Raw genomic sequence first — 14,091 nt, forward strand, 5'->3', positions numbered from 1 at the left:
AAGCAGGTAAATATTCTTATAACGGAAACATCTGGCTCTACAATGCCTCCTTTATAAAATAACCAGGATTTTAACATTTGTCTCAAAAGAGAAAGGCACTGGTGTTATTTGATTCTAGAACACCATGCAATCTAATTACCACAAAAACTAAAAGCTGAAGTGTGATACCCAAAAACAGTATCTAGATATCTGAATGCTTGCTAAAGAGGTTTCAAGAAGGAGATTGTCTCTAGAAAGTCCCCATGAATTGGATGACAGTGTTTTCTGTCCTTGAAAACTCTACTTCCAAACAAATACACTGTTTCAATACAAACTCTGGAGCTAGCATTAAGCATAGCACCCTGATTTTTATTCCCTTTTTGTTCTATAAATAATCTGCTCTAAGCAAAAATCTCACTGAATTGATCAGCAGAAAAGTCTACAAGTGAAGAGCTGTACTTCTGACAGCTTGGTTGATACTGTCAAACAAAATGACAGGGAAACATTCCAGCATTTATATTACATAGAGGATTAAATTAATACTAAAATGAAAGTATACGAACAACCTGAGGTTCAGAGAAAGAAGAGGAAGGAATTGACAGGTAACAAAAGTCTATCAAACAGGCTTCTTGAAGGAAGTACCTTCCACTGTGGAAGTTGTATCTCAGGCAAGACAAAAATGTTCAAGTATTAATACAAGTTCGAAAACATGGTTTCTGTTTAAAAAAAAAGAACTGATTTCTTGTTTAAAAAAAAAGAAATGCCAACATGTATGAAGGAAAGAAAGGTTCATAAACTAATTCTGTAAGTTTTATTCAGTGCCACTTTTATGGCTAAATGTTTTCAAGTCTGAAGCTCGGTCCTACATTTAAGACACGATGTTATACTGAAGCTCGGGTAAGATTGAGACAAAATCAGACATCTTTCTGTGACTAGAAAAAGTCAGCATGTACCCATCATCATAAGGAATACACCCGAACCAAGATAAACATGTATAACGGATGCTATATGTTTTCCAAAAGATTGTTAAAAGTAGCTGTGAGTACAAAGAAGACTTTTCTAGTAAAACACCACAGAAGAAAGAAGCTACTAAATATTCTTATAAGAAGTCTGCTTAGCTTTACATTATTCATATTAATGAACCCTCTCTCCATAGCAATAATGTCAAAGCACCTCATGTTTGGCCAAATACATCTGAAGCTTTCTCCTAATGTCAAAAGAAGAAGGAAAAGATAGGCCCAAAAAAGCTTAACTGGTATCACAATAAAGCATGAGGAAAAGCAGAGCTTTTAAGTTTAACCAGTATCACAGGCCTGTAACCAAAGGGGACTGTAAGATTAAATCCCTAGCTCCTATCATGCATCACTGTGACTTAAAAAAACATTCAAAACCTTCAGCGTATTCCAGAATGACTAAATTTTGTGTTCAGACCCACTAATCACTCAGTTATAAAGAGTGAGAAAGGAATATCTAGAAGTACTTAGATCATGCTTCTCATATAGTTTGTTTAATTTTAATATTATCCACTTCAAGTTAAAACTGTATGGTTTTGACAAATACCTTGCCATTTAAGAAAATTTTCTCATTACTGTCTTTCTAAGTTTACTGTATGTTAACTGAGGCAATGAAACAGAAGTAATTATGGTAAACATGTTTAAATTCCTATCTTAGCAGGTGTATCAGATTTGAAGAAATAAAGTCTTACCTTCTACCAGAAAGAGACAGTTTGTTAGATTTATATATTATCAACAAATTGCATCTACAGAAAATGGAAAAGAATGCTATATTTGCACACTTGAAAGACAATAATAATAATACTGCTATTTTTGATAATATCTGTTTGTAAAAGGTAGGGTCAGGCAACAACTGTACCTGCAAGCATGGAATCAAATCACACAGAAGTGGAAGAATCTCACACTCCAGCGGGGAGGGTGCTTCTTTGTGCTTTGGTCCACGAGGCTGCAGTAAGATCTTAAGTAAACCCATTCGCAGTTCAGCATATTCCCGTAACTGGGATGGTTCACAATACAGGTATCTTAGAAATGAAGCCATTATGCCAACACATGAACCCTCTGCCCTGTAGTTCAAGAAATAAGTTTGCCATGAATGCTTTCTACTGAAAGTGTAGCTACAAGGAAACCCAAGTAATGTGACATTACCTGCAAAAATTCACAAGACCCAGTTAACAGAAAAGTGCTGACATTACTAAATCTTACAAAAAAACTTGGACTTACCATATCTAAGTACTGTCATGACACCCAATGCCGTAACCATACCTCAAAGTGCAATTTTTAAAAGACTCAATATGGACCTGCAGGTTACAACATTCCTAATTTTATTCTTTTTTTCCTTGTCAATTCAAGAAAGTGACTTTCCTTGCTGAATGTCATAACAGACTAATGTGCCATTCTGAGAAATATCATTTTAAAACACACAAAACATAATTTCAGTAAAAAGGAGTCATCCTTTACTTATCAGTTTTTGCAGAATGGTCTTAATACAATTAAGTAAAACAGGAACTGTTTTAACCAATTTGGCTTCCCAGTAAAATATTATCACAGAACAAATCTTTTGGCTTGCCCATGTTAGGAATACAAGCTGACCTTGACATTACTAAAAGAATCTAATAAAGCTGATGGTCAATACAGTAACAAATACAGAATCATAGAATTGTTTAGGCTCAAGTCCAATCACCTCTGCCCACTGCTAAACCATGTCAAGTGCTACATTTACAGATGTTTTTGAATACTTCCAGCAATGGTGACTCTACCACTTCCCTGAGCAGACTGTTACAATGCTTGACAAGCCCATGATGAAATTTTTCCTAATAGCTAATCTAAACCTCCCTTGATGCAACTTGAGCCTATTTACTCTCACCCTGTCACTTGTTACTTGGGAGAACAGGATGACCCCCACCTGGCTTCAACCTGCTTTCAGGCAGAGAGCGATAAAGTCACCTGTCAGTCTCATTTCCTCTGGGCAAAACATCCCCAGCTGCTCCCCATCAGATCTGTGCTCCAGATCCTTCACCAGCTCCACTGCCCTATTCTAGACTTGCTCCAGATCCTCCATGTTCTTCTTGTCACGAGGGGTCCAGAACTGGACAAAGGGTTTGAGGTGCAGTCTCACCAGTGCCAAGTACATCAGTGCCAAGTACATTTCCTAGTCCTGTACCTGCTGGCCGCACCATTTCTGATCCAAGCCAGGATGCCATTGGCCTTCTTGGCTACATGGGCACATGTTGGCTTATGTTCAGACGCTGTCAACTGGCACCCTCAGGTCCTTTTCCTTTGTGCAGTTTTCCACTCACTCTTCCCTCAGCCTGTAGCACTCCATGGAATTGTTGTGACCACAGTGCAGGACCTGGCATTTGGGGTTGAACCTTGTTGAACAACATACTGGCCTCAGCCCATAGATCTAGGCTGTCCAAATCCCTCTGCAGAGCCTTCCTGACATCCAGCACACCAACAAGAAATCACAAATCTGTTTTAAACAAGTTTCTACAGTTTTGCATCAAGAGTCAGTCTTGATGCAAAACTGTAGGAAGCATTCAGTAATAGGTCTACATCAACGTAGCTTGTTTACACCACACTCAGGGACACTGTTTAGTGGGGAACCTGATAGCATTAGGTTAAAATCTGAACTCCATGTTCTGAAGGGCATTTCCAAACCTAAATTATTCTGTGATTCCACATTCTCAGTCTAGCACTTTACCCACAGAAATCTTGAACAAAGAGCACCAAGAGGAATGTCACATATTTTCCTTTTCACTAAGAAAAATTTCTGGTTTCATTCAAAAGAAGCCACCAGCAAAAAATCCGCAGTTCACTCCATTTATATATCTGAGGGGACTCTATGTGAGACCCAGATTTAGCAGCTGAGTGAAAGAATTAACAACATTTGAAAAATATTGGGATCAATTAAATTGAGCAAAACATACTTTTGCTTGAAAGTCTTACTATTGATCATGTAATCTAAGCCCACCAAAAATTTAAGAGATTAATTAACTTGTTTCTTTACAAAGAGCAAGAGAACAGAGAAACCAATTTCTCTGTACTATTACTCTGTTATTAGTCTTTCAGAAAATAGGAAAAAAGGGATCTTTTTATCTGAAAAGCACACATATAGGTGTAAAATCATTGAAAACAGTTCTCTTTGAGAATGTCACAGATTCATTGTCGTACACTGAAGCTTTATTGGACAAATTCCTTAGTGGTAAGCACAAAGAAAAGGTTAAGATTGTTGGCTCTGGGGTACTTGGTCATTTTAATGATGCTTTGTAATAAGGCTGTCCCCCTGATTTTTTTCTATTTTTTTAATCAGAAGGATACACAGTTTTTCAAGACCTCATCCTTTCTGGTGATTTAATCATCTTCACTTTTCCTTCATCATCCCATCATTTTGTATAGATGAGTTACAGTGCACTGTATTTACTTTTTATGACTAAGCAGTCAAAATTTTTACAAAGCTGATTAGTCAAATTGCTGATTTTTAAAAAAAAAATCAAATATGCTACCAGTTTTGCACCAGTTATTCTACACCCATACAAAATTTATCTACATAGTTGACAAAAAGCTACGACATTGATATTTAATTGATTATATCGGTATTTAATTAGTTAATAATTATTATTTATACTATTTTTAATTGTGAATTGTAAATTATAAATATGTATATATTGTATACATTAAATTATAAATATATACATTGTAAATGTATAATTACATTTTACAAGTATCTTTCACAAAAGACAGAATTCTTACAGCTTGTTTGCCTTCAACAAAACAGTTACAGTGATGTAGTTCAGCTGTCTACATTTGCTAGGCTTTTTTAAAATTTTCATTCATTTACCTCTCTGGACACTGATGGAAAAATGTGGTTATCTGCTGTAGTAGAACTGGCCAGCAATCAGGCCTGTTTTCTAGGACAGTGATTAACGGATGAGGAGTGCTCCTGAAAGACAAAAAAAAAAAATCACATTTATATCTATAACACAGAAAGGAAGTACAAAAAACAACTATCTTATAAGCATGGCTGTCAAAACAGCCAATTTAACCTCTTCCTTTCACCAACTCCCTTTACCAGCTTTGCTAAGATTGCTACACTACCAAAAGAAGATATTTTCTCAAAACTTCTGAAATGAGATAAAAATTTCCTCCAGGTGGAGGAAAATCTAGGAAGGTGAAGTACATAACCTGTTCTTCAGAAACAAAACCAAAGTCATTCAACTAGAGTAACTTACTGCCTAGAGTTCTGGATGCCCCATCCCTACAGGTCAAGGACAGCCTAGATGAGCCTTTGAGCAACATGGTCTAGTGGAAGGTGTCTCTTCTGGGGACTGGGGTGCTGCAACCTTTAGGGACCCTTCCAACTCAAACCATTCTAGGCTGTAAGTTGAAAGGCAGAGAAAGGCAGCATAAATCTGCTGCAAACCACCACCTTTAGTTTGGTTAACCATCTTTCAAGCTCACAGGTGCAACAAATCTGTGCTACGCACCAGCAAGACCTTAAAGGAGTTTTGCCTACAGAGTAGTGGATGATTTCAGTTATCCCTTGAAGTGGTGTATATCTCAAGAGACATTGCCTCAGTTTCAGACATTACATGAGTGACAGTCAGATATGACTTTTAGGATTTACAATGCTATTTCACTTATTACCATTGTTTTAAAAACTTCTGAGGATGAAAAAAGCCAAAATTTCCAACAGTCTTTTTACAAGAGAAGACAACATTTACTGAGACACACTCATCTCCAATAACACTGCAATAACCCATGGGCTTCATCTTTAGCAGCACTGAACCAACTCAGTTAAAAGTGAAGTGAGTGAGATCTGAAAGAACACTATAAAAGAATAAAAGTCTAATTTTTCCCATTACCTGGCAAATTTAAAATGCATAATGTGATGGTACATTAAGACTTCCCTTAGCTAAACAAAAGAGGTAATACTTACCTACTAAAATCAGGAATTTTTAGAGTTATGCTATGCCTAGCAAAACACAATTTATGAAAAATCACCATCTAGCAGACTTATGCTTAAACTAAAAGAGTGTTCCTCATTATGTTTTTTTTACATTTTCAATGTTAAGATTTTTTGAGTCCTGGGCAACTGACTGGTTGTGAAGATCATCAAAGAATGAAAGCTGGTTGAAGAGTATTTACATACCTAATGACTCTCATTTTCTTTCCTATGTAGTTACAACACAGCTAAAAACACAGGGTTTTTTTAATACTGGTTCCCCCACTGCTCATCAAATAATTTTTCTTCTGAAGACATATGTTTCTTTTCGCGCAAACAAATAATCTGAAGACAAAAGTTCTTTCAGAAAGCTGGCTTATACTATGGACTACTTGAAATGTGTTCAGAAAACAGATGTCATCTACTAAGAACACAAACGATGCATATTACAGGTCTGGCCCTCATATTTGGGGCTGTCACTTCTCACATTCATTTCTCAAAAATTTGTCAACTTACTTAATGTTCTTCATATGTCCACCATCCTAGATCCTGTAAATATTTTACTGAACTTAAGAGTTTTTTACAATCTGTGCACAGACTAGAAAAGCTAAGGTTATTGCTTCATTGCAGCTTTCCAAAGATGACAGCACGCAAGAGGAAAAAAAGTTGTGGCTTGTCTAGCACGTGAATCCAACAACATCATAGACCAAATCCTTATCAGGCAGTAGGCTAGAATGCAATGCCAGGACCTTGAAAGTACACAATCCTTGTAAAGACATATAGGGTTATAGCAGCTTCTTATTTCAATAACTTCATCATATTTTAAAAATTAACCACGTTTCCTAATCAAGAAAATACGTCTCCAGTTGTCATTTAAATGCTGCAATGAAACCAAAGCCAGAGGAACATTCCTAAAGTCAGCACCTGACACACCAAGTTTCAAATTAAAATCGCTTACTATTTAGGGAAAAAAGCAAACCTTTTATTACACATCTTGTAAGTTCTGAAACTAGTAAAACTGCAATGAACTGGATGATGAAATAAGCCAGCTAAGCTCCACAATGAACAGTGATTAATAACGAACCACTAAAAAGTGCAAACCAAGAATGTTCCACTTGGTAACTTCTGCAATTAGCAGAAAGAAAACAGAGGTGTAGATATAATTTATTATCAACACGATCTTAAGAATTGCTAGAACAGGACTGCAAAACCTGCATCTTTAAATGCCATTACAGCACCACTACCCCAAATTACTGCTAGTGGGTTCAGGATAAAGCAAAACACACAAGCAAACATAGTGGTCACCCACTCATAATATGGAAATGTCCAGGCAAACAAAGATAAATCTCACAATGAAACACACGTTATTTTTAACTTTTAGGTCATCTGAACATTTTTGTTACATCTCTGAACAGAAGTGAGCTCCAATCTGATTTAAAGGACAAATTCAGTGACAGACTTCTTTTTCTGTATGAGGAAACAATGTCTGCAGTCAACATACCTTTCTGTGTATGCAGATGTGACCCTGACCCTGTCAGAAAGCTGGTCCTTTCAGGAACAGCATGTCACTCCATCAAATATATATTTTTAAAGCATTTTGCTACTGCTCTGAATCTTGAATTCAGAAAAGTATCATTTCTCTATAACTTTAAAATAGTAAAATCATGCATGAAGAATAATTAATAATATAATGAAATACTAGTTCATAAAAAAAGGCTTATACCTTTCAGAGAAAAATAATATTCAATTTTTTGTACATGTATATCATAAACCACTTGCACTGAGAATGCTAACAGAAGCCCTTTCTGGGTTAAGATAAAGGCAGTTTACTAAAGAAAAGCAAAGGCCAGAAAAGAAAGCAAGGAAAAAAAAAATTCTTTCATTTCCATCAGCAGGCAACGTGTAGCCACTTTCTGAGCAGTGGGGCTTCAGTATGCATAGCAGTTGCTTTGGAAGACAAACACCTTAACAATAAATCCACTCCCAGCTCCTTCCTCTTACCTTTTACTCCTGAGCACAGTGTCATACAATATGAAATATCCCTTTTGTTAGACTGGGTAAGCTATCCTGGCTATGACCCCTCCCAAAGTCTAGACCACCCCTCCCTTACTGGTCCTTTGAGGGATGGCAATGGGCTGGAGGGATATAGCACTGCTCAGCAGTGGCCAAAACTGGTATGTTATCAACACTCTTCTGGCTGCAAATGGCTGCTCTGGAGAAAGCTAACTCCACAGGAAAACACTATATAATAAAATGCACAAACCTCCAACATATTAATTTTCTTCCATTTTTTTAAGGAACTGATCATGATATTATGTCATCCCAAGAAGCTGTATTATAAAATGAATTCTATTGTCCAGAATTAACATTGGCCTAAACCACGTTTATTTATTACCCTGTAATACTGGTGACAACAGCAAACCACTTGAAAATGTACTGTTGCATTTTGATTCTTCACTGATGATTTCCATATGGAATACTTTTGCACAGTTGACAGCATAAACTATGAACACTGTAATGGGAGATTACTTTGGTGAGCTACTGTATACATTCTTCAATTCCTTACAAAATAATCAGTTTTTAATGGCATTTCATGGAGCACAACTACAAAAATTGTTACATTACAATAAATAGATAGGCTGTTCTGTACACTAAAAACCAGAAGTCAGGTTTCAAAATCTCAGGGCTTTGACCCTATATCAAGCAATCATTTAACTTTATTAAAGTTAACTGTAACCAAAAGAGAAAACAAAAACCATATTGGCTAAATAAAAGTCAGCTTCTTATTTTTAGTTCTCTATTACTTTACTTTATACCATTCTAAATTACCAAATTTCACTTTCATTTTATATTACCAGTAGCTTCTCTTTTAGTGAGTGTGAAAAAATGTAATAACTTTTCTTTGCTCTATTGGGTAAAGACTATTCCAGTATTTATTCTTTATTCCAGTAACATCCTACCACCCTCTTTTTCATACGAAGCCAGAATTAAGTTCCTTTAACTTAGCTTCTTCTACCAGAAGTTTTTAAAAAAGGTTCCAAAAGAATTCATTCTTCATTACCTACCTTTTCATTTAAACTGCTCTATACAAGTAGGGATTTTGTAAATAGAACTGATACAGCCACATGAAGGATTTCAGGAATGCAAACACATCCAGCACACCCAAGAGCCTGTTTCACTTTCTTAACTATTTCATTTCACTCAACTGAAGACAAGATTCCTGTCTCTCAAATAATGCATTTTATATCCTTAAGTCATTATAGCTACAGCCTCCTACAATGATACCTCTTAATTGCATAAAAAGCAACTTGAAAAGCATTCATAAGATCTACCACGCTTTTCTGTTCTCCAGAAAAGGTACAATAGAGGCTTTCAATGTCAGTACTGACTCATGGTTTCTCAAGAGATGGATGAAGTCACTAGGATGTCCTCTTCAAAAGTCTGATATTGCATGACAAGAAGCTTTAGATAAGTACCTCTACATCTTGAAGTATTTTATTTTTACATGTCAATCACCTTAACAGCAAAGACATTAGGGAACTTGACTTTTGTAATAAGAACAAAGAGGGAAAAACAAGTGAAAAGGAAGTGATTCATAGCTTTAAAATAAACCATTTATTAAAAGAAATAATAGAAATCATCCAATATTTGAACAAGTACTAGTACTTGTTTTCTCTCCCTGTCTTGCCTCCCATTGCTCCAGCGCCATTGTCCCTTTCGAGCTTATGGTGGCACTCTTATCCTTGTATTAAAGCACCTTAAAACTTTCAACCAAAAAAACCCACAAAGAAACAAAAACCGCAGGATCAGATTGTCATTTAGGTTGAAAGGGACCTACTCAGATCACCCAGTCCAACCCACATGTTCAAGCAATCAGCTAGTAAAGGCTACCCATTATCACATACAGTCAGGTTCCATTATCTGTAAGGACAGAGATTCCACCACCTTTGTGGGCAACTGTGCCAGCACTTCATTACCTGTGCAGTGTGAACAAAGCAAAATACATAAAAAAGAGTAAGATCGAAATCCAGTATTAACATAATTTTCTTTCCCCCCCCCCCCCCAGAAATCAGACAGAAAGTTATTGTTTCTAAATAAAGAATGTAAAACTAACCTGATTCCATACAGACTCCAAACAGACTCATCTCCATCTTTTCCCAGCTGAACAGCTTGAATTTGTATTAACTTGCAAATAGTTTTTACTAAGCCGTGCACATTCCTGTTGACAAAAATAACTGAGTTACTGTCAAGTATGCAGCTACATTAATTGATTCGTACATAAGAGAAGGAACAAAATTGATGCTTGAGACCTGAGTTCTACTTAAGGACACCTCTTAACATATTCACACAGTGTTCTGGGCAAGTTGTGCATTTATGTGTCTTTATTTTCTTTTCACATAATGATCAAAACAGCAAAGAGAATATTGACCCATCAATCAAAACTTTTGACAGGTTGCTTCTACCATATATTACAAGAATGGGAATTCAAGGCAAACAGCACTTTTAATCGTAAAACCTTTACCACACTTGTCACCATCTGCAGACAGACTCTTCTATAAGGTAGTATGGCACATCAGGGAACATCTAGAGTCTCACGGTGGATCTCCTCACCATTAAATGCTTACTTTTATAATTGAGCTAAAGGCAAAGTACTGTATTCTCTCTTCTGTGCTGGAAAGCATTGACCCAGGTCAAAAGTGATAGAATATGCTTGTATTTCTCTCTCTCTTTCAAAAATGGATCAATTATAAGACGTGCCTGTAATCTTTAAAATGACTGACTGTTGTGACACCTGGCTCTCAAAGCACTGAAATCTGGCAATACAAGAAGACACTGAGGTTTGGCAAAACTCTGCTGCAAAACAACTAACAGGAAGATGTGCCACAGTCTTCTAAATCCCAACACAGTCAACCTAAAACACAGAGGAGGAAGGAGATTTTTGGATGGGTGTAGGGGAGGGAGAGAACAACCTTTTAGATTCTTCATTCTAGAAAAAGCCAGTGAAATGGGAATTTGCAAGTTTATTTCCCAGCTTCAATTGGGCAACTGCAGCAAGGAGGAAAAAAATGAACCATAAAATACTTGGTAAGAAAACCATCTTTCCTGTTCTGAAACTTCAGTACTCCTGGTCCTAATTCCCAAGCAAGAAGTGGAGAGAGAAGAGATGCTTTAGGCTTTGCACTCATCTCCTGAACACAAGCAACCCAAAGGCATGTCATATTGCAAGGATTTCCATCCCATTTCCCATCTCCTACAGGCATGGATGCTCAGTAATAAAAATATTCTGAAAATATGCTACACAGAGATCCTCCTGACAGTATCTTTAAGATTACAATAATTAATTGTTTCACAGGTTTTTCAGTAGATTGTTTATTTATCCTTGTTCATTACTGAACACAAGCAGTGTTTTGCCACCATCATCTAAACAGAATGCTGAAAATGAATTCTAAAAACATGTGAAAATACACATGCATGTATCGACATAAGTGAATGTATTTTCTATATATGCATAAACACACAAACATGCATGTGAATATTATGTTCCATGAAGTTTAAACTCTTAGGGCATGAAAGAAAACACTTAAGAGCCAGATACAGTACAACTGTATATACAATGAGAAGGTATTGTGAACCACACAAGTTAACTCAGATAAACATGCGATCTTCAGCTCTGCTGAAACAAAATGTCTTTTCTAGTGTGAATAATTTGATAGACCTGACAAAACATAATCCAGCAGGTGTACTTAACCCCTACAAAATTCATTGTAACGGAAGAGAAGCAAGAACACAATGTGAGTAGTCTCTGCCAACAAAATACACACCTAACTCCATTCAGCATTGAAAGTGCTCAGTGGTTGCAAATGCCTTTCTGTTAGTTGCCACTGGCTGCTAATTTTTGTTTCAGCAACACTGAAGTACCAAGTACTGCAAAGCCACACAGATGAAAATTTGGCAGGGAACACGATGAGGGACTGTAGACTACAATTCTAAAGCAAGGTTAAAAAAAAAGTACTAGCACTGAAAACAGTCAATCTGAAATTGTCAGTTTAATGAGCTCCTGAGGCTACAGACATTTTAAACCACAGACTTCTGTGGTTAGGCAACATAAACCCTGCTTTGCAATCCATAGTGTATGTGGTTTCACTTGTAGCAGCTTGGGGGAGGAGGGGGTGGCAGTGGGAAAGAAGCCAAAAATACATAAAAGGTTACTACGTAATTTGCCAGCACTTAGTAAAGCAATCAGTCATGTGTTGGTTTCACACATTAAAAAAAAATTTTAAGAAGTTTCAAATAGTGTAGAAGTGGGGCAGATTGTAGTCCTTTCAATATGCAACTCTGAGTTTGTTTTTAAGGTTAACTTAATTCTAAATAACTAATTTTACACTTTTTATTTTCAGTACAAAGCTGTATTAATATTTCATAACCTTATCAACTGTTGATACTGTAACCAACCCTCAGTTGAACAGCAAATTCAAATTTTTAAGTCTGCAGGCCACAGCTGATGCCTTTTCCCTGGTCCTAGAATTATGAACCAGAGATGATTAAGGCATAAAAGGGTTTTTATCCTGGTATTTAATAAGTATCCTTAGGTGCAACAATTAATCAAGGTGGAATACACTGAAATGCACACAGTATATCATGCATACAATTTCACAGACCTTGAAAATCAGCATATTTGACAAAGATTCCCCAATGAGGAGCTGAAATGAATGGTATGACATCTCTCTATTATAAAGTATTCCCCCCAAGATGGGCTTGAGCCTAGTTTACAAAATATGTTCTAGAAAGGGCCTTGGTTTTCCAAGATAACGAGACTTTCTGGCCCCCAGCTGTGAGGCCTTTAGCATGTTTGATTTTCTGGCCTAGAAGAATACCAGGACTTAAGCTAAGATATCGTAACAAAGGATTTTGACTATATATGCTAAGAATACTAAGAATACGTAAAAGGTATATAAAAAGAAAAGGCAAAAAATCATGATGGCATCACAGCTAATAAAACTTTTACTCCACCTTAAGTCACAGGACTCAGGTTCTCACAGTCTTATCACAGGTACTTTTACTTATTTGTTATTCTTATGTAGAATCCTCCCTTAAGCCCAAAATGCCCCAAAACTTCGTCATTTGTAGGATAGTGGTTTGCAGAGATTACCCATACTATAAAAATGTTTACAAAACCTCTTATAGGAAACTGCAGTTATTTATAGCAAACCCAGCACAGAATTAGCATCAGCACACCAAGACCCATAAACAAGCAAGTCACAAGGTTAGAAAAAGTTCACATTTGGCTCAGACTGAATATGAGAAACCTTAGCATAAAACTGATCATGTGAAGGTGAGAAGTGATGAAGAACATGTCTTGAATAGCATGGCTCTTGCAGCCTGTGTGCTGAGTCTACCAGCATAACATATCTCATACATGGCTCTAAATAGCTGGTTTGGCTAAAAACAACTCTACCAGTCTCTAGCAAGAGAATTACACAACTTGGTGCAGAAATCCACTTAGCAGTCAAAAGGGAACTTAGTAAGGTTGGTAAATTTCCCCCCAATCTCCCCAAGGTTGGAAATCTCTCCCCAGTCATCATTTGACTTCCTATTTCTAAATGCTATGTACAGTGCCTCCTTCCCTCACAAATGCATTTTCTCAGTATGTTGGACGGGCAGTCTGGGTCAAGAGACCACTACAAGACGTAAGCATTCCAATTCCAGAATTCTGTAGGAGGAAGTAGCTTCAAAGTAAAGTAATTTCCTCCTCAGCACACAAGGATACAGACCGCAGCATTCCTAATCCTAATACACATTCTTACGGTGACTTTATTTGAGCAATCAGTTTTTGGACCGACTGATGAAGCTATTTCCCTCTGGGCTGGTTTTGGCTGGGATAGGGTTAATTCTCTTCACAGGGGCTGGTATGGGGCTATGTTTTAGATTTGCGCTGAACACAGGTTGATTATACAGAGTTGTTTTTGCTATTGCTGAGCAGGGCTTACACACAGCCAAGGCCTTTTCTGCTTTTCAAGCTGCTACACAGGGGAAGAAGTTGGGGGTGCATGGGAGGTTGGGAGAAGACATAGCCAAGATGGGTGACCCCAACTGACCAAAGAGACATTCCACACCATATGACATCATGCTCAGTATATAAAATTGAGGGAAAGAAGA

At 36.9% G+C, this 14,091-nt stretch overlaps 1 protein-coding gene across 5 annotated transcripts in view; it reads right to left on the minus strand.

Moving 5' to 3' along the window:
* Positions 1 to 14,091, minus strand: part of FOCAD (focadhesin) — a 92,452-nt gene that overhangs the window by 68,282 nt on the left and 10,079 nt on the right. For all 5 annotated transcript variants that reach the window (XM_059836849.1, XM_059836848.1, XM_059836845.1 and 2 more), the window contains 3 exons: positions 10,049 to 10,153; positions 4,831 to 4,932; positions 1,852 to 2,056 (listed from right to left, as the gene is read on the minus strand). In XM_059836849.1, the coding sequence (XP_059692832.1) occupies positions 1,852 to 2,056; positions 4,831 to 4,932; positions 10,049 to 10,153 (412 nt within the window). The remainder of the gene's footprint in view (positions 1 to 1,851; positions 2,057 to 4,830; positions 4,933 to 10,048; positions 10,154 to 14,091) is intronic.

The sequence above is a fragment of the Haemorhous mexicanus genome, chromosome Z (assembly GCF_027477595.1).
Source record: "Haemorhous mexicanus isolate bHaeMex1 chromosome Z, bHaeMex1.pri, whole genome shotgun sequence".
Taxonomy (NCBI): Eukaryota; Metazoa; Chordata; class Aves; order Passeriformes; family Fringillidae; genus Haemorhous; species Haemorhous mexicanus.